The sequence below is a fragment of the Lissotriton vulgaris genome, chromosome 4_1, assembly GCF_964263255.1.
Source record: "Lissotriton vulgaris chromosome 4_1, aLisVul1.2, whole genome shotgun sequence".
NCBI lineage: Eukaryota > Metazoa > Chordata > Amphibia > Caudata > Salamandridae > Lissotriton > Lissotriton vulgaris.
Window position 1 is genome coordinate 1,489,673,115 of NC_141691.1, and position 23,679 is coordinate 1,489,696,793.

The 23,679-nt window shown below is 40.5% G+C and overlaps 1 protein-coding gene across 1 annotated transcript in view; it reads left to right on the forward strand.

The window, feature by feature from the left end:
- SNTG1 (syntrophin gamma 1) overlaps positions 1–23,679 on the forward strand; it is a 1,529,981-nt gene that overhangs the window by 1,098,915 nt on the left and 407,387 nt on the right. Inside the window, exon 13 of the mRNA XM_086917997.1 lies at positions 12,844–12,915. Coding sequence (XP_086774123.1) covers positions 12,844–12,915 — 72 coding nt within the window. The remainder of the gene's footprint in view (positions 1–12,843; positions 12,916–23,679) is intronic.

Sequence of the window (23,679 nt, forward strand, 5' to 3'; positions counted from 1 at the left end):
TGTTAGTTTCAAGCCCATTTCCCTTTTACCCTTTCCACTTTCTACTCAAGAAAGCAATCAATTATCAACTCTTATCTTATTTGGAAAGCAATTCTATTCCTAATTCTGTGAAAGCCAACAGTTGTCCCCTTCGTAGAACAGCATCTCCCTTGGTCTCCATTTGGAACAAACATAGGCTGATAGTTGAAGAGGGGTTCCATGGCCCCCTACTATTAGACCTCTTGCCTGCTTTTCATACAGTGTGTCAAACTACCTAACCCGCCTTCAATAAATTGATATCTGTTACATGGCTTCGAGTTGGATCACCTTATATCTTGCCAACAGACAGCAAGTGATTCACCTTACTTCATAACATTTTAAATTATAAGCTCTATACTCTTCAATATCTATGTTGTCTCTCATTTATTGTTTTACATAATTACCTACTTGGATGATACTTAAATTATTATACATTTGGATAGATATTTGTGTAGGACAAAGTCATTTTTCAATATCTCCATAGTAGAAATCATTGCATGAATGTTATTCAATTCTTCTACACTCATAACTAAGAAGACAGAGGTATACGTCAGGGGAATAAGATCCCAACACTTGGACCCAGGGATGCCCCCGACTCTGTGGAACACCTACTCTCTGTGAGTTCTGTTTGCAATCTACATGCAATACATAGTTCCAATATGATCAATCGTTGTACGGAGTCTAGTAAGGTCATGCACTCAGACACCAAGAACTTTAGAGTGAGGAGCAAGTTCAGAGTCTTGGGTTTAGCTGAATGAACTCATGATACTGCATCTGCTGCTTGTACATAGTATATTTGTATCAGAGCTGCTGTCGTCTCGCTACTGCCTCCTCTGGGTCCATTAACAAATAAATCATTATGATCTCGGAACCCGAACTGATGTTGAAGGGAGTACTCTCCCAGATATAATTTTATTATTCCCTTTGAAATTCGTGATCTGTGGAGTCAGAATGAGTGATTGAGCGCATTGATGAAGGATATAGATTACCACATATGCAGAATAATTGAACCTGATAATGTAGTAGTACATGAGTAATAGATAACAACTTGGAATGACAATGGTGTGCCTGTGAAGGAAATTCCCTTATGCCCTGAAGAAGTCATCTGGTGATTGTTTCCTGTGACGAAAAACGTGTTGGCATTGTTTCTGTTTTATTGGCTACATTCTTTGTGAACTGAATGAATTATGAAAATTAAAATTGCGATCTTCTGATATTTGAAGAGAAAGAAAAAAAAAAGAAAGAAAATCAAAAGGAACTGTTTAAAGAACCGTGAAAGAGAAAGATTTTGTGTTCTTCTTTTTTCTCTGGAATTACTGATAACTGTTGATCTGTGCTCGGGGACAACATTTATCTTATCGCATTTTGTATGGGGTCTGTCATTGTAGAAAGAGGAGAATGAACTCTGGTCCTGACCACAAAACCCCTTTTTTAAATCAATTTTGCTTTATCAAATGTGTCAAAAGCTACTGACAAGTTTAGATATATGACAGGAACCTCCTTTGTCAAATATACAGTGCACATAATCCAAACCTTCTATAGTGACTCATTTAATGCTAAAACCCAGGGCAAAGCAATATGAATAGTCCACGAGCAGATGTTCCTCAGAACAAAGGAGCATAATAGCAAGAACCTCATTAAAATTATCGCTGTTTTAGCGACAGGAAACTGCCGCTAAAACAGTGATAATGGGCTTGCTAATATACGTTATAGAATTCCAACAGAATCCCAGGTTAGATGTTCCGTTTTAGCGTCAGTTTCCTGCCGCTAAAATGATGATAATTTTAACGAGGTTCTTGTTAATATGCCCCAAAGATAGTAGTTTCACCTGACCATCAATGCTGTCCTCAGAGAAAGTATAGAAGGTGTTGCGGTAACAAATCCTCAAAAAGCATACAGCTAAAAACATAAATAATTGACAGCAAGTTTGAGTAAAAAGAGAAGTCGAAAATAGATACAATAACACAAACACGAAGAATTCAAAAAAGATGTTGCCAGTGTATTCACCAAGTAAATAGGGCTTATTAAAAGCAACTGAAAAGGGGTATGCTAAATGTCATAGGTATGTGAAAATGAATAGAGGAACTAGGTGGCCCATCTTGTAATGCCACATTTGAATATAATCTGATTAATGATGGGTTTTGAAAAATGTCAAGATTATTATTTTCTATCTTAGAAATTTCTTTGGAGAAAGAAACAACTAAGCAAGACTAACTTTGAAGAAGGGTCTGAATGTGGCTCTTAAAATGTTTCATATGCAAAGTAAGAGACCATGGTGAACAGTTATTATTGAAGGGAAATAGATCCAAACATTATGAGGGAACCAGATAAGCCTAGCAGGTTATCAGGTGTGGGTGGATTCGATATAGGAGCTGATTTTCATGCTAAAATATAGTCAGTTTTTGGAGATCATAGGCACTTGAACTGATAAAACTGAAGACTATTTCTGATTAAGGCTGTTCAAGACCAGACCAGCTTGCCTGGAGAACAGTTTTCGAGGAAAAAGATAAAACATGACATTGCAGCACTTCTACCTTAGCAGATCAATTCTCATCTAAACTGATCTAATTTTTTCACTTGAACCTGCAAATGTGAAGCATTAGTTTCACTAGTTATATGACTGTCCTCTAATATATAGTTTTTTAATGCAAAATATACTCATTGAAGGTTTTATTTAATTGGTTTAATTTTAAATTTAACAACCACACCCATTTTTCTTTAAATAAAATACAACCATCAAAAAGAGAATGTTCTGACTATTAGATAGAAATATTATCAAATACATCATAAAAAGTGACAGAAGTTGATAAGGAATATATGCACATGTATATACGTTCCGAATGCACATGTTCCTTCACCTCAATCATCCATTCAAAAGACACATAAAAATTCAAGAATACATTCCAAATCATGTCAAACATTTAATTTTGTCCTTTGTTTCTATGTGAAACTAATGACAATGAGCATTAATTCAACATCCCGTGTATCCAAAGTTGTAGACAATTTTGATTTGTTCTTCGGCACAATCAGTTCACATAGAAAAAAAACATTTTTTCTCTAGATTGTTTCAAGTTTTCTTATTTCCACAATACTTTCTGTCTTGAGACCATGCTGCGTATGTAAAATAAAAATCTAAATATTCTGCCACATTACATTCCACTAACAGAGGAAGAAAACTTAAACAATCTTATCTTGCTTTAATTCAACATCTCTAGCAAGCACACATAAATGATTCCTAGCTTTTTCATCAGAAGACTAACACAGTTTCAACAGGATTTCCTGATTGTAACAAATAAAGTCTAAAATCAGTTTCAGTTTCAGTTTAACTTTATTCGGATGCCATTTTACCCATAAAAGCACAAATCCATAATACATCGCAAACAATCCATACAAGTATAAACATTCATATATCTAAAGGGCAAAGAGCAAAGCCATCAATCATTGTCAGAAAAAATTACAGCCCATTTTATAAAAAACTATTAGAACATTTCCCAATTATATCACAAGTGGTCAGGGGTCCATCATAGACCTGTGTGTTCTTATCGCAATTCTAAGAAAAGTGCTAGTGCGTAAAATCAATTCTACATCATCTAGAGCTAATATACACTGATGGGCCACATCCAAAGTAATAGGTCTTCTTTTTTTAAAATAGGGATGAATAAGCCGCTTGGAGTATTTAAAATAATACTTACAAAAAAACAAAAAGTGGATGATAGATTGGTCACTCCTCCCATCACAGGGACATGGACTTTGGTTAAAATTTGGGTGAAGGCCAAAAGGGAAGCAAAGTGCCAATCTGATTGTTCCTGCTCTTAATCTAAACAATAGGCTCCTCTCCCAACGGCTCATTGCTAAAGTCAAATATATGTGAAGTGGACGGCAATTCTGCTCAATGGACAAATAGTTGCGCACGAGTATTTTCCCTGATTCCAAGACATCCCGCTCTCTGTGTATACAAAATATAAAGCGTCCCGGCAATTCCTTTTTTGGGACAGCTTCTACTGAGGTGGGATCTAGGAAAAGATTCTCTTTATTAACACTACCCAAACTTTGTAGCACGCCTCTTAGCCATGGGATTTCCAGCCCTTTATCACATTTTAGGCAATTGATAATAATCTGCCGTGTCAGAGATGCCGCTTGATTCTTCCACACAGATTACCAAAAAAGTGCAGGTCGAGCACGAATCAGATATAAAATTAATGTTAAGCTCCTTATGACATGTATATTGGGGGCCGAGATTGGGGTACACAGCAATTTCCTATAGAACCTGTTTTCTTCCTGTTGGATACCTACAGGTTTAACTATGCCCCAAATCTCGGCACCGTATGTGGCCACCGGAGTGCACTGGAGTTTGTAAATTTTCTGGACTGCTAAGAGAGCCCCAGTAGTCTTAGGACGGGGCAGGCTCAGGATCGAATTGTTGGCCTTTGAGAACTTGCGCCTGGAGTGAGCTAAGTGCTCACTCCAGGAGCTATTCGCAGCAAAGGCCAACCCCAAATATACAAATAATCGAATACAGGTCAGTTTTTGGCTGTCTATTGTAATGGTCCCTAAATCACGCTTCTCTTGTCCACTGCACATTAAAAAGGATTTCTTAAAATGTACCCGCAAGTCTAACTCATTCATGTATTTATTAAAATTTTGGACCAATATACGCAGGGAGTTTGTGGTGCGGCCTATAAGGACCGCATCATCTGCGCATAAGAGCACAGGGATGGGCTTCCCATTTATATTGGGGACATCCTGGGTAACTGTTTGCAAGGAGTTATTCAGCCCATTGATATATATATAATGAAGAGTAGTGGGGCCAGAACACAACCTTGCTTGATCCCTTACCTACATCAATTGTCCGAGAAACCTCACCTCCCATACCAATCCTTACTTGAGCCTGGAGATCTTTGTGTAGGTACGCTAAAAAGTATACCAGTATACCAACGGCTCATCCAACCCTCCTGTCAAAAGGATTGTCCACAGCTTCACCCTGTTCACAAGGTCAAAAGCTGTGGACAGATCCATAAATGCCATGTAAATGGGGGACCTCTGTGCAATGGTATATTTTCCAACAATTACATTTTGGTTGAGACACTGCTCAATTGTTCCAACCTTGCCCCGAAAGCCCAACTGGCATGGGTCTAAAATAGCATTTACTTCTGTCCATGCCAACATGTTATTATACAGAATTCGCCTAAATATTTTGAGGGTGTTGTCTATTAGGGATATAGGTCTATAATTACATGGAAGGGATCTATCTCCTGTCTTAAAAATCGAGACTATTATACTCTTGGCCCAAGTGCCTGGTAAATTTGCCAGAGTTAGACTATTAAAAACATTTAATAGCAATGGGGCCCAGAAATCCGGATTCCACTTAATTAAATCAATAGGGAGCCCATCTGGCCCCGGCGCTTTGTTACCTAAACTCTGATTGATGGCTTCTACAACTTCTGAGATATTTATCTATATGGGTACTGGGCTTCCAGGAGCGTTGGTTTCCATACCAAATAACAGTGTGGCATATATTTCTGAGAAATGTTTGACCCATGCATCACTGGAGATATTGCAGCTAATCAGGGTAGATGACTGGCCCATGGATCCAAGATCCCTGACTGCTGCCCAAAAAATGTTACCCTTTTTTTGGTTGGCAGCCTCGGAGAATATTTCCCAGCGTCCAGTCAAGAGAACCTTCTTACTGCCTACAACCACCTCATTGTACTTCTTTCTGGCCAATTGGACTTCTATTGTACACCTTGGGGTGGCAGAAAGTGCCCTGCGTAAATTCCTGTTTGCTAGCGTGCATTCATGATTAAACCATATGGGGGTGCTTTCCTTTTGGGATATAGGTCTAGATAGAAGGGTTTTGATTGCTTGGCACAAGTTAGTAAAATCCTGAATTATCGTTGCATGTGAGGATTGCAGTGAGAGGCAAGAGTCAATAAGATGCATTTTTCCTTGGCCAGTTCCTTAAATACTTTGGAATTATCGACCCCCTTCCAGTGCAGTTGTCAATTGACAACGTCAGGTTTGTGGCCCCGCATTCAGTCTGGAAAGCCGGTCTGGGGGCAGTATTCATCTGTATTTTAATGGGGTTGTGGTCTCCGAAGTCTGATGGAATTACTTCTGCTGTCCCTAACTGTTCTTCAATCAGGGAACATATGAAAACTAAATCTATTGTGGAGCTACAATCCCTGCCCCTAAAAGTTGGATAATTATTTATGGTTGACCCTGCCACCAGATCCATGACATTGACCAGATTATGCGATCTTATAAGCAGGCCAAGTTCAGCGCCTCAGCGTGCAGATTGCTCAGAATAGACCAACCCTCCTACAGATCCTTTGCCGGGAATTTTGGCATTAAAATCACCCGCCAAAAGAGTGCATATGGGATCCCCCTTATTTGCAGTCTCAAATCAATCTCGAACCCCATCCCACCTTAAAGCTTTGATCTGCTTCCTCTAAGAACCTCACTGTCGTAGCTCCCAGTCTTCTTTGTTTTTTTTTTAACAAATTTGTGTATTGAAATTTTAATGAGAACAATGGAAGAACAAAAAAAAGCAAGCGTCATCAGATGTTGTATCAATTGCTGACAGGGTAGTGTAAGGTATCATATTTCACCACGGTGGATGCAGGCTGGGTACCATATAATCAATAGGCATCATAGAGTACACAGAAGCGAAGCAAAGGATAATGCGATTTGGAGGTGTCAAACAGTCAAAAAACATATCTGATACATTGTAAAATGCAGTTGAATAGGGGGCCTGGGTTGATCCCGAGAATATCAGGATGATCCCCATCGCCCCTCTTGACATTCCACAGTGGTGACTAAATAATAAAACTCTTGAAATAACAGAAAGTGGGAGAGGAGAGGGGGAGATTGCAAGGAAGGGTGATAACCGGAAAGGCGGATGAGAAGGTGTTGTTTAGTTAGGAGCTTACATTGAAAGAAAGGTGGCCTTACTGTCCAGTTCGAGTGTTTGGGGAAACTGTCTGCGGGGTATCTCTGGGTATGGCAGAAGGGGGTCCTCAAAGAGCTGGAGGGCTCATAGTCTGGGGGGCATAATGAGTGTTTTCTAGGGCTCCTCAAAGAGCTGGAGGGCTCATAGTCTGAGGGGCATAATGCGTGTTTTCTATCTGAGAAAGGTGATGGATTAGGAGTAACCAAGTGCAATTGAATTTTGTGTCCATGTGGGTGAGGAAGGCTGTCAGTAGCTCCATTGTTATGACCTGCCAGAGATAGGAACCCTTTGGAAATCTTGGGGGGTTCCGCCAATGGAGAACAATGGTTTGTCTAGCTGCTCTTAACATCTGCGCAATAATACACCAATCAGAGTGTGTCATGGCTGCAAGTTGAGTTGGTCTAATGCCCAGTAATGATATGGCACTAATGCCCTGCTGAGAAGGTGCAAGTTACATAACTGCTAGGGGGTTAGCGGAAGTGCTCCCCCCCATAAATGATCAATTAGGTTTAATATGGGTCAGTTTGTTAAATGTTGCCAGAAATCACTAAAGAGTTGTAAGAGAGAAAATATATTTTTAGCTATCAGAGGATATTTTTTTGTAGGAGGACTGTGAGTATTTCCACTGTTTCTTCTACGTGGAGCTCTGGAAATGATTCCCATATGTTCCATAACATTTCTGAAGCTCCTCTCTGGACTCAAACAGGAGCCCTCCATCCAGAGTATAGTGCTAAGGGCCCCCCCCCTGGAGCTTGGTTGCCCCCACACAGCAGGGGCTGCGGGGATCGATGTAAAGCCACTGATTATGCCCTTGATACATTTTTCAATTGTATCAGGTGAAACCCTGCTCTAATGGCCACCTATGCTGGATATCTACAAGCTGTGGCCCAGTTGTCATCCTCCAGTCTTTCAAGGTCTCTTTCCCACTTCTACCTCATTGCCACCAGAGTAGGTAGTCTATTGTTCAGTAGTGTAGAGCACGTCAGGGATATTGCATGTCTGTTCAATGAGGCACTTAGGGCCATATTTATGACCTGGCTTGTGTCACTATTGCACCACGCAACATGGTGGAAGAATGACACAAACCTTAAGCTAGATTTTTTTAAGCCACGCAAAGCCACTTTGATTGGCTTTGAATGGCTTAAAATTTCTGTAGTAGTGCAACACAGCACAAATCGCTGCATGCATTACTCTGCACAAAGGAGGTGTTCCATGGGTGCCGCGTTGGTGTTCCCACGCAACTCCCATGATTTTTGATGCGTTTCCAGATTTACCAAACCTAGTAAACGTGGGAATGCGCCAAAAAGATACATCTCCCCCAGAGAGGCGTAACGTGGAGAAATATTTGTATTTCTCTTAGTTTTGTCCTCTTTCCATGTGTGCTGCATTCTGTCTCACACATAGAAAGAGGAAAAAGTCTCTCAGGATTGTTTTTGTGCCGGAGGGTGACCCTTCCTGCACAGCACCATACCTGCCTACAACACAGGCACTCTTGCACCCTTGTGTAAGGGTGCCTGCATTGGTGATAGGGTGCCAAAACATCACCAGCGCAAGGGGAAAGGACAGGAATGCACCGTATTGGATAAATATGGTGCTTTCCGGCACTTTCCCTGTGATGCAGGGCAGTGCAGCAAGGTGCTTTGCTGCCCTGCTCCACTAGACTCATAAATATGGCCCTTAGAGCCCTAAATTGTCAAGGGTGTGCTTCTGTGATCTCCTGCATGGGTTGGATGCTGCCCCGCAGGATATGCCAGACTTGTATATATCATAGATATTAACTTTTGGTCAGTTCATACGGAGATCAGCATAAGGCATCCTCCCATTCGCATTCCAGACATCCCCTAGTTTAGAAATGCTCAACAGATTACATTTCTATAGCCTCCACTTCTCGTGGGAGGTCTCCAATGTTAATTTATCCTGCCAATCCTGCTTCTTAACTGCCAACCTCCACATTTTGACCACTACTACCATCTGGGTAGGGAGGCCCTTCAGTTTACCCCTACCATAGAATAGTCTTACATAGCCTACTGGGCCCATTACCCTTCTGTTCCCCATCAGCGAGCACTCTATCTGCTTGGCAAATGACAGATATTAACCTTAGTTACTTGGAACGCCCAATAATAGAGATGCAGATCTGGCAGTAATATGCACCCCTCTGCGGGTCCTTAGTCAATGTAGACAACACTAACCGGGGAGCCCCTCTGTCCCAGGGCAGCAGCCTGGTTGCAACCTCCAGTAGCTTAAAGAAATGTGCTGAACCTCAAGCAAAGGGTTCTGCAAAGCATAAAGAAATGTAGGTAGGTTCATCATTAAATATAGCGCCACCTGGCCCAACATTAACAGTGGCAGACAGTGCCAGAGGACCACATCTCACTGTTAACCCTGGAGTAGCCTGCCCATATTCTGCTCAAAAGGCAGTTTCTGGTCATCCGCAACAGATATTTCTAGATAGGTAAAACATTTGTCATCCCATTGGATCAAGCGCTGCCATACTTCCCTGCACTGCCACTGTGTCAATAGGTAAGCTACGTACTTCCTCCTGTTAATACGGATGCTGAAGTATCCTCCGAAAGACCTTTTTCAGGATCCTCAAATTGGCCCCCTCTGCATCTGCTAGATATAACAGGATATCATCTGAAGTGTAGTTCCTATTTTCCCTATAGGCCCTGTGCATTGGAATAACATAAACAGCCGTTTAGACGTAGGACTGAGGTCTTCTAGGTCTCTACTGACTATGTTAGACTTAATTTAGGATTGCGCCAGCTAGCTCAGAGGTCACTGGAAACTTTCTTGACTGAATAGGAAGTGATCAGCTTCCCTGGCTCAGACAAGAAGGGATTCAGCTTCCGACAACCGCATAAACATGACAACTTTGCTCCCTCAGAATTAGAGTCAATCTCTAGAGTTGTGTGAAACAATAGACAGCTATTTCACTCAGTCAGTTGTGCATATTTAATTTCACCAGGGTGCAGAGACTAGAGAGACGGGCGTTTTCAATAAAAGGTATTATTTATTGAGCAGTCTTCCTTCTCATGCAAGAGAAATGAATTGCCACAATTGCAATACTTATTGTGAAGTAAAGTACGTACAGTAAAAGGAGTATTATGAAATAATACTGTAAAAGCATTGATATGGTTTCTTAGCCATAAGACACTTTAAAATGGATAAAACATATATACATATATACAAAGGCTAACGTGCTCAACTGGTGCTTCTAAAATACGCCTACCCGGTGTACCTGACCTAAGCCTAATACGTGGGAAGGAGTAAGTAAGTAGCAGTTTAAGTTAAGTAGGTTTGTTGCCAAGGATCTGTTCAAGAATTCTCTCTAAGAGTTTAGTCAGCACTGTACCTTGGGAATAGAATGTAGGAGGTCTGGTATCTCCCTCTCAGGACCCGATATCCCAGTCACCCGCAAGGGTAGGCTGGAAACGCAGGAGCTGGATTTTCTCGGCAGGAGAAAAGACAGCGTCTTTCTCAGCGCGTCAAAGGGGAGGGGCAGCGTCCGTGGGCTTCTCGCTTCTGCTGGGCTCTCGGAAAGTAGATTAGCTGCTCTGCTCCAGAATCACCACCGTGTGTTTGCTTAAGGCAACGTTGGTATATTTATACCTGAAAGGTGCTGAGTTTGACGTAAGGTTTGGACATAAGACGTCAATAAAGATGTCACTAAGAACTGGACGTTCTTACAGTGCTTGCAGGAGTTCTATTACAAATCAAAACAAAGCAAGCAGGGCTTTCCCAGGTTGCTGGAGGTTTGGTGTGTCGAAAGAACTCGGTGTGCTCTCTAGGAATCTAAGGAAGTAGCTTCTGCCATGCCTTGGGCTGCAGGGGCGATTTACTGAAATATGGATCTGATTATTATGCCATTATAGGGATATTATTGATTATAGCCGTATAGGGGCATAAAGTCACTATATTGAATCGGGTTCCTAGATAAAACACATCACATCTGCATATAGTGAGATGACGTTCACCCATTTGTGGGCTCATTCTGGTCCCTGGATCAAGGCAACCTGGTGGATTCAAGCGGCTACCAGCTCTATTGCCACCACGAACAACAGGGGAGAGAAAGAACAGCCCTTGTAAGTGCCCCTAATCAGTTCAAATTCCTCTCACAATTTAACATTAACTCAGACCCTCACTATGGGTCACATAAATAATAATTGCACTAAACTCTAGAATGAGGCTCCCAAAACCATCTGCACCAACAATGCCAGCAAATAGAGCCACTCTAGCGAATCAAATGCTTTTTCATCATCTAGCGCCAGCAGCACTGGTTCAGCCACTCACTTCCTCCGGGAAGATCCCTAGGTAAATCACCACTGTCTTTGGCTTCATGTAGCATGCTGGGGATTGGCCTTACCACCTTATGCTTAATGCATTTAAAAATCCTGGAGGGAGGCTATTGGGCCTGGCTGCTTCCGGCTTTTGATTTGTTACACAACGTCTGCCATTTCCCTCTCTCTAATGAAGGAGGCCAGTTTTCTCCTTTTTGATAGGTCTTTGCGTCGTATGACCCTTCAAAAAACCTGTAAAGGCTTGCAGAATTCCATGTCAGTTGTCACCATTATGCCTCCCTGCTGCACCCATCCATGGTCCTTCTCTCACTGTGTGTGCCAGGCCAGAAGATCCCTGGCCTTATTTCCTACTTCATATATTTTATATTGATTGGCCCTATATAATACCTTTGCCTCTTGCAACACTAGGTTGCTATATTTCTCCCTGGTTCCTTCTGTCCGTGCAGCCAGATTCACATCTGTTGTGTTCACAAGTTGTGCTTCCCATACCATTATTCCTTCCTCCAGTTACCTGCATACCCGTTCCTGCTCCTTCCATTTCCCGGAGGTACGTGATATGACTGGATCTCACTTACTGTTACCTCTGAGGAAACCAATCGCAAATTGTCTCTCAAGTAATTGCTTGTTGCTTCTTGTGTGAATCGGCTTTTCTCCCAGCCTGTCAGCTCCAAGGGGCCGAGTTTCCATTCTCATCTATTCTAGGCTTGTATGGTGACCATGAGCGAGTGGTCGGAGATTTCACTTGGGAGGGATCTTGTGTCCCAGTAGCACCCCACATGTGCCTCTAGAAGCATTTTCACTCCACGGGAGTTAGGTGAATGGTGCATTCCCCACAAGTGCTAACTCCTTGTCTCCACATTTGGAGACAAGCAGAAAAACAAACTCTGCCCAAATTGAGGCAAATCAGCCACTACAACTGGCGTGGTTCCCTTTATGAAAAAATGAAATGGAAAGGGAGGCTGATTTTCAATCACTGAGGGCCCGATTCGTAAAGTTAAACATATCTTTTAATCGAAATTTTACGTGTGCGGAGTCTCCGCAGTCAGGACAGAGAATTCTACACATAAAAGTATACAACATGCCTATTTTTTTTATTTGTGATGCTCTCCGCCTTTAGTGAATTTCAAACAAATGTAAAGATACACAAAGTGTAGGTTTTCGTTTGTGAATCAGGCCCGGTGTGTGTCTAACATGCTGGGAAAGTCCCTTCATTATTTTACATGATCTATTTATCCGGGTACTTACCATGTAACCCATGTCCTGAGTTCTTTATCAATGCCCACATTTGATAGCAGGAATTCCTCTCTATGGTATGACATTGATGGATTTTCCACCAGCAGTGTCCACTTCTCCATAAGAGGTTCCTCCTATGTTCAATGCATCCATATTGACTTGCTTAAAAGTTACCTTTATTCAATCTAATATTCTGAAGAGAAAGTATACAACTCTTGCTTTATTTTAATAATGTACTTATCATATTACAATCATGTCTACATTAGTTTAAATTGTATTGAAAGTTCATTCTTAGACAGTTGAAGCATGATGTAATAGTTTATTTCCATTTGTTTGTCTTTAAAGGTAACAACGTGGGATTGGACGCGAGCAGAAAAAACGTTCACAGTGTATGAAATAATGTGCAAGATATTCAAGGTACTGTGTTTACCTTAAATAGATTCATCAAACAGTAACATATAGCAGTAAAAATTCAATGACCATCTGTTTATTTTCCTTGCATTTTTGATTTGCTCGTCTTCAATTTTTGATCTTCAGAAGGGTGCCTGAATTTTTCACATAAAGCATAGGAGCACCTTCCCCCAGTCTTTATTTTATTCTTCACCTTATATGTTCATCAGTTGATCAGTGGTAACAGTAAAATGATATCTGTACTCTTGGAAAATTATGACAGCCAGTTTGAGTGAAAAGGATCATATCAACTAATGTCCCTCCAAGGCTTCATCACATGCCAATGGGCTAAGAGCCATTTATAATGCTATTGGGCGGAGACATTTCCTTCACTTGTTTTCAGTCTATAAGGCTAAAGTTCCTACGACACTATTATATGCCATTGAATCTATTAATCTTCTTGAAGTGAGATTTTTGGGAGAAAATGGAAGGGCAAAGTCTGAGTAAATTGTGCAATTTCAATTCTTTAGTTCCTGGCTTAAGACTGAAATTCAGCTTAACAAGTTGCTATTTGGAAGGATTGGTTAGTGTGATTCGGCGAGGTTTTCAGCTCAAGAGTAAAGAGGATTCATTAAGGGTCCATCTGAGCTTAGAAATGTTGGCCCAGGAAATATTCATTTTCAGAGACCTAGATCATGTGCTAAACCAATTTGAATTAAAGCAGGCAACATTGGTCTAATTTTCTCATATTTAACTCAAAAGCTTCCTAAAACATTCCTCTAGTCTCAAAATATTGCATATTACAGGATGAGTGAGAGGTAGTAACCTCTTCTTGTCAAACACAGATAGCACAGCAATATTTGTCTTGGAATCCCAAGCATGGTCTTCGTTGCTTTTGGACATTATTACGCATGAATTAGCTTCATTTAAATGTGCCAACAGTGAACTTGTGTAACTCCAGAGACAAAGAGAAAGTGTGTAATTTGTCCAATATAGGTTTTTAAGATGTTAATCATTTATTATTTGTCTGCACTGCATTGATCTTTCCACATTGTTACATCCTAAGGCCAGTGTTTTCAAGAATATTATTAAAACATTATAACAATTTCAATTGTTTCCTAAAATGAGGTTATGTGTATGAAAGATCTTAAATTTTTCCAGTCATCTTTCAATGTATAGTAATGTAAGTAACGTCTTTTTATGTGAACCTGAATAATCAAATGATCATGAATAAAATTGAATTGCAACCGGAAAAATGCCTTTCAAATGTAGAACATGCAAAATGTGATTCAGTAGCTTGTTACCGAATCGCATTTTGCATTTGTGAATCAGTATTTGGAAGAGGTGTGTTTAGGGCATCCCATCTAAATACTGAATCAGTATGGTACGTATTACTGTTTTGCAGTGGCGTAGCTCCGCCTTTTGCCGCCAGTGGCAGTCCCAGCCTTTGCCACCCTGTAAGAGCTGGCAAACAAATCCTGTGAGTTGCAGATAAGTGTGGGGGGCGCCATCCCCAAAACTCGTGCCACCCGGGCCGGACGGCCACACCCTTTTGCAACCGAATTCCGGTTGCAAAACAGTAATACTTAACAGCCAGTTTAAAACTGGTGATAACCCATTCGCAAAGGGGAAAGGGTCCCCAAGGGACCTCTTACCCTTTGAGAATGTAATTAATAATATATTTTTTGAGTGAAGGCAGTGGTACACAGAGCTTTAAGGTTTAATTTTTTCCTTTTTATCACACCCCGTTTAGAAAAATGGGCCTCATTTTATTTTTAAAGATTGCTTTATTAAAAAGCAATCACAGACATGGTGACCTGTTGCACTTGGCAGGCCACCACCCCTCTGACAGCTGTGATTCCTAATGCGTCACAAACTGCAACCTACCTCATTAATATTCATGAGGAAAACATGAATTAATACTGAGGCAGATCGATTTTTGGCCCACAGGGAATCCCAAAATGAAACTCAATACCGATTTCCTAATTGAGTTTTGGAGAGAATCCTAACTAGGAAATCAGTATTCCCAATGTTAGCACATCTGGCCCTAAGTCCCTTATCTTCCTTGTTAAGATACCGGTATTTCTGAGGGAAAAGCAGCAGAAAAAAATCCAGACGGCCTAATAACTTCAAAATGATTATTTGGTTGTGAGGTTTCCACAGCCACATAAAAATCACAAACATAAGTAAGGCGCAAGCAGCTACTTTAGAAGTCTTATCTGGATACAAGCAGCTTGACCTGCTACTCAGTCTTTCTAGTTTAAGGGCTGTTCTACTGGATAGACATACCACATGACCCTGGTAATTAGTGGCCTTGGCCATATGCTGCATCATATTAGTGTGGCATTAAGAATGGGAGGTTACTTACAGTAAAGGTGTTTCTAGGTTTTGCAAAGGAGCCAGTTAATAGCATACTCTGACTGGGTTGAACGGATGTTCATAATTAAGTAATTAAGTAATAGTGTCTTCTGTTGAGGGTAGTGTGTAGTGAGCTCTGATGTGTGATTTTAGCTTCAATAATATTTTCGGTTATGTCAGAAACTGGATATGCATCTTTAATTGGCTGGGCCTCCTGGGTGAGCTGTGGCATTTATCAGTAGTGATGGGGACAGATTCTATGTGCTAGATATAGATAGGAACCCCTGGCTGATGGTCGTTATTGCCTGCTAAGGAAGTGTAGAGGGAGAAAACACAAGTTACAAATAATACATTTCCTTTCCCCATGCGACCAAAGACTACCAACTCTTAATTCAATTTTTGATAATTTATTATAAGGCCAAAATAGCAGAAGATAAACACACCTCAATATAAGAGTATAAAGATACATGAATACTAATACAGAGGCAAGCCTACAAATATATTTCATTAGGCACAATAGGCACAGACCAATGAATTTCAATATGGAGAAGCGTGGCTCAATGGTTAGAGCGGCAGACCCTGATGCAGAGGGCTGGCCCGGGGCCAGGGTTCAATTCCTGCATCGGCGTCTCTTGGACTCAATGTCCCTGGACCTGATAATTCTCGCCTCAGTGCCTAGTCTAATCATGGGTCCCACTTTGTGACTCTGGGCAATAGCTTGCTTAATCTCCACAATAGCCCCAGCAGTGCTTGGATGCCTGGCTTCACCTTGGGGGTGCCCAGGAGTGGACATCTCACAGGAAAGCCAGGAAGGGTTCCACAGTGGTATGAATATAGCGCTACGAGACCTCTGGGTAGAAGGCGCTATATAAAATACAAACACATTTACACAATAGCAGAACACAACTGAGTATAGACATGCGTCCAACTCCATTTTTATTTGTATTTCTGAAATGAAAAGAATAATCTGTCCCTACTCTACTTCTAGAGTGACATCCCCACCTAACTTCCCAGTTGAATTCTCCTCAAAATGTGTCAGCACATGTTGACTTCCTAAGAAGTACACTCATGTTAAATCGGTCAAGTAGCTTAAAGCTACGGTGATCATTGTAAGATGCTCCCTTTCCTCAGTCCAAAGCAGAATTTGTTCTTAACTGTCCATAGGCCTAATACAAAAAGACTAAGTTATACCCCTAACAGGTCACATGGTAAGGTATTCTGTGAACACCTCCGTCAAGTAACTTTCCACAAACTCCAATTAATTTGAGCTCTCTCCGACAACCTTGGTTCCCAGGTTCCACCAGGCACGAAAGATGTCCTACCTTCTCTCTGTTCAAGTTCTTTAAAGACATTCCTCTCTTCCCATGTTTCTTCTTAAATCTAAAATAACGAGTTTGAATTCCTGCACCTGCAGTCAGGGTGAAAGGAAACTTTCTACACACACATACATTCTAATTAACTTATATATTGAGAGCAAACAAGGAGAAATGAAACTTAAGCAACTGAAGGTTAGGCCTACAAGATTGGCTAACCTAAGAGCATTCTTTAATGCACACCTGTTACACAAGTCTCTACTCGAATCATTTATAAACAGTGAATACATTTATATTGCATAATATTCATAATGTACATGCATGTTTACATTATTTCTCTAAACATGCGAAATCCTAATCATTCCTGTATATCACCTTACAAATTTAATTCTACTGTCTTAAAACAGCGATATAATCTTCTTTCTAATAACACGAATTACAGCAAAACAAGAGAATATATGTGAGTGCAGTTTGTCCATGAGTATAATGCACACTTACAAATTTTAAGAGCGCTGATCGCTCTATCAGTAGTGATATAAGTGTATGTTTCAAAGCTTTCGGGTTATATCTTATTTGGGGTCATTGTGGGCATGCAATAATACATTAACTTTGCTAGGCAGAGATCAGTTGGCATTTTAGATGGTTTGATCATTTCTGTGGTTTTTAAGACTTATGGCTTGATTCTGATCTCGTTCAGAGAGCATACCAACCAAACCGGTTCAGGAATGCTTTCCGTATGACTTGGAACGGGGGAGTCTGACCGAACAAGTGCAATGCATCCCTATGCATCCAGATACGATTCAGTCGGACTCCCATTGACTTCAATGGGAACCTGTGCTCCGAACATAAACACAGGCTCTCACTGAAGAAAAGGGTGGGTGGGGAAAACCCTGCAGCCTGTGGCAGGCACCCTATGGTAGCTGTCACATTGTGCATGGTTGGAAAGGGGGACCCATGGCTACCACCATGGGCCTGATTTCAAGGGCCCCGGGTGAAGGGGGGCCTGCTACGGTCTCTGGGCAAACCGATTCAAAAAGGCTGTCTGAATCAGTCATCATACACGCTCATTCGAAAACCAACTCTGTAGAGCTATACAAATCGGCACTGGAAAGGCTCGACCTGTCTAAATGCCTTTCGGAACAGATTCGGTCAGCCCGAACGGTTTCCAGGCATCGTACTTGGTCATTCGGAACTGAGAAGGAGTCCGTCACAAACAAGGGCTCTGGATTGGATTTGGCAAGCCTGGATCCGATTAGGATCCCTTCCGACTGACATTGGAATTGACCCCTTAATCTTAAATTAGTTGTCTGAATTAATGTCCATGGAAGATATTTTTAGAAAGTCTGGTAAAACTGAATAAATGTTGATGACTTAATTTTTTTACTTATTTAAATAAGACGTTTTGCAAAGTGATCAGCATTCACAATTCAGGCTGCAACATTTTTATTGGATTAGGATTCCATGATTTCCCAGACGATTTAGAAGAATCTGTTGCTTTAGATAAAAGCTTTCACAATGAGGGGCATATAGTCCTTGTTTTACTGCTGTGTTATACTGGCATTTAAATGTTGCATTGACGTTTGTCCATTAGTTATATGAAGCTCCTGCAGCGATGTTCTCATTTTTCAACAGGTTTTTAAATTGTGCCAGGTTAAAATTGAACATGTTTTTTAAAGATTTTGTCAGTTTTACCTCTATGTAGTCCTCGTTAATCCGACTCCCACATGACTGGCACAGCAAATAGTTGTCTGACAAAAAAATTAAATTGGCATATTATTTTTTTAACTGTATAAGACCTCAATAGTTACTTTGCTGCTCCAAGAGCCTCTGGGTATCTTTCTCTGTTTGCCAAGGAGGTATAGTATCAACGAATGGACACTTTGCGCTAGATAAGAAGTATCAGTGTCATGAATTCTTGGCATTCCTTGCCCGTATAGTTAAAGTAAGAAAAATCTATTCAGAACATAAATCAAGTTTCATACAATGTATTTTTCATTGTTATTAAAAGGGTAGATTGTAACTGCAGTTTATGTAGCTGAGATATTCCTAATAGGCAGTCTAACTGAGAGCAGTGTTTCTCCTATAATGGATGATACATTCCCCCAGGCCTGCTTTAAAACCTACATTCTGAATGCCTGCTTTAAATAGAGTTGAGTTCACAAGCCCCTTGAGTAAGTGAAGAATCAAGAAATAATGCTAAAAGTTTATTTCGAAGATAATTGCCCCTTACCGAAGATGTCAACTAAAACAGAATGAATAAAATATTCTCAAACCACACGAAAACAAAAAAAACGGGCCCTGCATAAAAAGGTTAAGCAGGATTGCATAATATAATGATGAAAAGCACTTTCACTTGAAAAGGTGAAATACATGCAGAGCAGTAAATTGCATTTCATCATAGAAGAAAGATGAGATTTGAAGACAAGGAGAATGATTGAGAAAGGGAGAGGAGTGCAGAGGTCTCAGTTGCACAGATAAGTCAGTTATGGAAATATCCAGATTTGGAAATACTGGTGGAACAAAAGCAGCAAAAGGGTGAATCAAATTAAGTTTAAGAGAAGCTCATATCTCAAAAGACATGAGGCAAGGGTTGAGGTGATATTATAAGCGAGAAATTATCTCATATAATGTAAAGCACTATGTAGTGAAATTAAATCGTCAGTCAAATGATACAACCGTGAAGTCTGCACATTAAGCTAACTTTTTTGATTGGCTTTGTAATAGTCGATCAATGTTAGATAATGGAACTCCCACAATTTAAAACCAGTTTTTCTGAGGCCTGTATGCCTGACCTTTTATGATGAAGGATTGCATTATTATCCTATCGGCATCCCAGATAACTGGTTTAAATTATTCAAGCTTCCCACATGCTTCAATCCGGATTGTTAAATTAGAAGGCAGAGTAAGTAAAATTTAGATTTGTACACTTTTATTTTGATCGCATGTTTTTTTTATAGCTTTCTCATTTTTCTTTTTAGTTTTGAGAATCATGGCAGTGATTACTAGTTGCTCTCATTTGTATAGTCTTAGAAATGAGTCTACACAGCATGCAAGCCCTTCATCTGGTGTTATATCTCTGGTGAGGATGGTGTTCAACATTCACATTTTTGCATTTCTCTAGCTGAAGAATTATTTTTGTTTGATATTGCTGAATGCGTATTTTATCTTGAATTAGCATGAAACATTAGGTAAGCAAAGCATTATTTGCATTAATTTAAGGGCTTCTGCCCAGCACAAATAAGATTTGAGCTGGAAAGTAAATGTTTAATAAAACCGTTTCATTGTTTTCATCACTTTGCGGTGGTGCAAAGTGTTGCTAAATCTACATTTTCCAGCTAATGTAAAGCAAAGATCCTTTTGGTACCTCACTTTGAAAGCTTTCAAGTAGATGGTTGATTTCCTCCACTTTTTCATTACATTTACAAAATGTCTCCCAATCTTTGCAAAATACATATTATACTCCACTCATTTTATATACAGTTTATTAAGCATGTTCCCAGGTCAAGTTATTTATCTAATGATCAGTTATCAAAATAATACATTATTCTCATTGTAAGTACTCGAGTTGTGATCAAAATCAAATCACAATGGAAATGAAACACCATCAATTATAGTGACATTTTGTTCAGTCTCTCTTCTAAATCTCTGGTGTTGTTTATTCTGAAATCCAGGAATAAATTACACATACGGTTGATGAAGGACAAGACTACTCAAAGAAACGCTTTGTTAATTAGGCCCTTTAGTGTCTTAAAGTATCAATGCATAAATTGATAGCTAGCATGCTGCCCTTGTCTACACTGCTGGGCACCTTCATCTGGATGTGCCAGGCAAAGACCCGGTAAGTTCACCATACTACTGCTAATGTGTGGGTGCAGAGGCAAATAATTCCTTAATTTGTATGGGATATGTCCCACCCCCTTCATATTGCAATGGTGCTACATGCGTGTTGGCACAATCTGATATTTAGGAAGAGGGCACAGATTGTTGTGCAGCCCTTCGGTAATACAAAGCTCTGGAGACGAATAAAGCAGGTGCACATGCCCCTGGCACCCCCAGGGCCCTTTAAATATACAACCCCAGGTCTCCAAATTCATTTGGTGGCAAAGGAACCCTTTCTGTAACTTGACAGCAAAGCCTATATTTCTATAAAAGGTATAGTTTTAACACTTATCCTCCATACTGGTATTTCTAGTGATTCATCCAAAAGTATAAGTTGTTTCAAATGGAAACTTGTCATGTCATTTCTACATTTATTTTATAGTGTTTTAATACGCTTTAAATTCTGAGCTAGTGGTTCTTCTTTTGAAACCTTTCTTACCCACCGGTAAGATAGAGAGCTAGTCATTTAACTCTCTAGTTGTGTGTTTTTGCTTGATTGTAGGGAGACACCTGTGACTGCTGACGTTTACCTTGCCTAGATCATGGGGCACTGGCAAGTGTTGGTGGAGTAGCGATTGGGAAATCACTTTGTCCAAGAAAAATAGTGTTGGTCTAAGAAGCGTGCCCATTATGTCTACATCAGACAAAAGTGCACATTGGTAGGATATTTTCCTCCAAGTGATTTTGTAAACTTCAAGTTGTAGGTAATGTACTTTGGACCTATGAAGTGGAAAACATCCCTCTGATGATGACTGCAAAATCTACAATTTTATGTTGTATATTGAAGCGGAAAGAGTGATGCAGGACTCATACTGAATGTTACTTCCAAAAACTGTCCTACTGCATTCCTTAACACCAGGCCTCACGCATATACAATGTTATGCCCTCATCTCAAATCCCCCTTGGATAACCCTCCACATTGTGCGTAAATATATTTAGTCACCAAGGGCCAGATGTACGACCAATGGATTTAGCGCCTCGAAATTTGCAACAAATTGCCAGTCGCAAATTGTGAGGCGCTAAATCAAATGTACAACAGTGTGTTTAACACTGTTGGCAATTCCTAATGGGGTTGCAGATTGCAAGGCTCATGAATATTAATGAGCCTCTAGCAATTTGCGAGCCCATTGGGAATGACAGGCCCTCCCAGGGATGGTGCCCTGCTGGGCTCAACAGACCACCATGTCTGGGACTACCTTTAAATAAAGCAGTTTTTATTGTTTTTAATGCAGCCCATTTTCCTTAACACCTTAGCCGCGGCTGTTATTTCACGGGCCGCGTCGGCTGTTAGACGTTTGCAGCACCAGCGAGGTAGTCCTCGCAACGGCCAGAGGCCTACGGCAGCAGGGAAGGGGTTAAAGGAAAACGAGATGCATTTCACAAAAGAAAAAATGAAACGTTTTCGTTTCATTCTTTAGGGGTAGGTAGTGATCCCTGGGACCACTGCGTGCCCTTAAAAAATATTTTCAGAGCCTGACACAAAGGGAAAGGTGTCCCCTGGGGGCCCCTTCCCATTTGAGACTCCATTACCACCCTCTTGAAGAGAATGGTAATTTGCAAAACATTTGTAAATGGGCTAGAGAGTAGCTATTTGGAAGGGAACGCACCTTCTAAATAGCGAGTCTCTAAATACTTTTTTGCGAGTCGCAATTCAATTGCGACTCTCAAAATTGTGTTAGTACATGGCCATTCCAATTTTAGCATCCGCAAACGGGTCGTTAACCTGTTTGTGCATGCTAAAATTGGTTGTACATCTGGCTCCAAAAGTATTATGGATTAATTACAGGAATGGTTGGATTGTGGACAAAGAATGGAGGACATCAGCAAGGTAGTACAAGTGCCCCTAAGCCAATGATCCTGTTCCTCCTGGTCACCCTTCAGAATCACCTAGTGGAACCCATAGCTGCTTAACACTGATAGGTGCTGGGGAATCTTGAGGTTGCCCTCACACACTTAAATGTTGGACAGAGTACCAAGACTTCATCGGGGGCTGGAGAATACAGTAAGTGTTACATTACCTTGGCAGGGTTGTATAAACCTTCTTTAGCAGAAGAGGAATCCAAGTGATTCCCTTTCATCAGACATTAGTTGAGCACCCTAGGGAAGGGAAATCTAAGGATTACTGTGGTTTGCCTCCTTAATGGCAGAAGTAGGGAGAGCCATCTCCCACTCCCCAAGGCACAAGACTTTCCTAGGGACTCACCCCAGCATGTCATTCACAGACAATCCCTGAGCCTCAATTAGGGCTATCAGAGGAATAACACCAGCATTACCCGCCCATCACAGGAGAAAATAATTTCAAACAAGCTGGGGTTTGGTTGTACCACAGGTGGTGACAAATGTGGTGATCCCACCATATGATTACTGGTATACCCTTCTTGTAATTTTCAGCTAAGAGGAGGACAGCAGAGCTTTGGCAGAGGGAGGTTATGACCTCCTGCAATCCAGTTTAAATCAAATTCATGCCTAACTGTGACCTACATATAGGGACAAAAATGATTTGGCCTCTGGTCTATGCCACAAAAGTGATGCAACCACATGCAAATTCATAGTAAATGTGGGCTTTGATAGCAATGTCTTTTTACTCAAGAAATATCAGCATTAATTAACTCTTACTCATAAATAAAACGTTTGACGAGACTACCTTCGAACCGAGCAGTCCAAAAAGACTTACCTGTGAACAAGGCTGCCATATCAGCCGAAACGTGTCAGGATGAATTGTTTGAAGCAAGCTACCACATTGCTGTTTTATTGAATGAAAACAACCATTTGCAGCAAGGTCGTAACAGGTGCACTTCTTGATTACTTGGAACCAAGTATATATATATATATATATATATATATATATATATATATATATATATATATATATATATATATATATATATATATATATATATATATATATATATATATATATATATTTATATATATATATAGCAGACATTGTTGCAGCAGGTTAGTCCATCCCGACGCGTTTCGTGCATAGGTAGCACTTCTTCATGGGGTTCTGGGCTTTTGACAATGAATGAAGTCGGCAGTTTCCCAGCACTATATATATACATATAGTCCAGAATCACAGGATGTTGAGCAACATACAGAGATTGGAACCCGGTTCACCAGCTCTCTCTCTCTCTCTATCACTCTCTCTCTCTCTCTCTCTCTCTCTCTCTCTCTCTCTCTCTCTCTCTCTATATATATATATATATATATATATATATATATATAGCTATATATATAT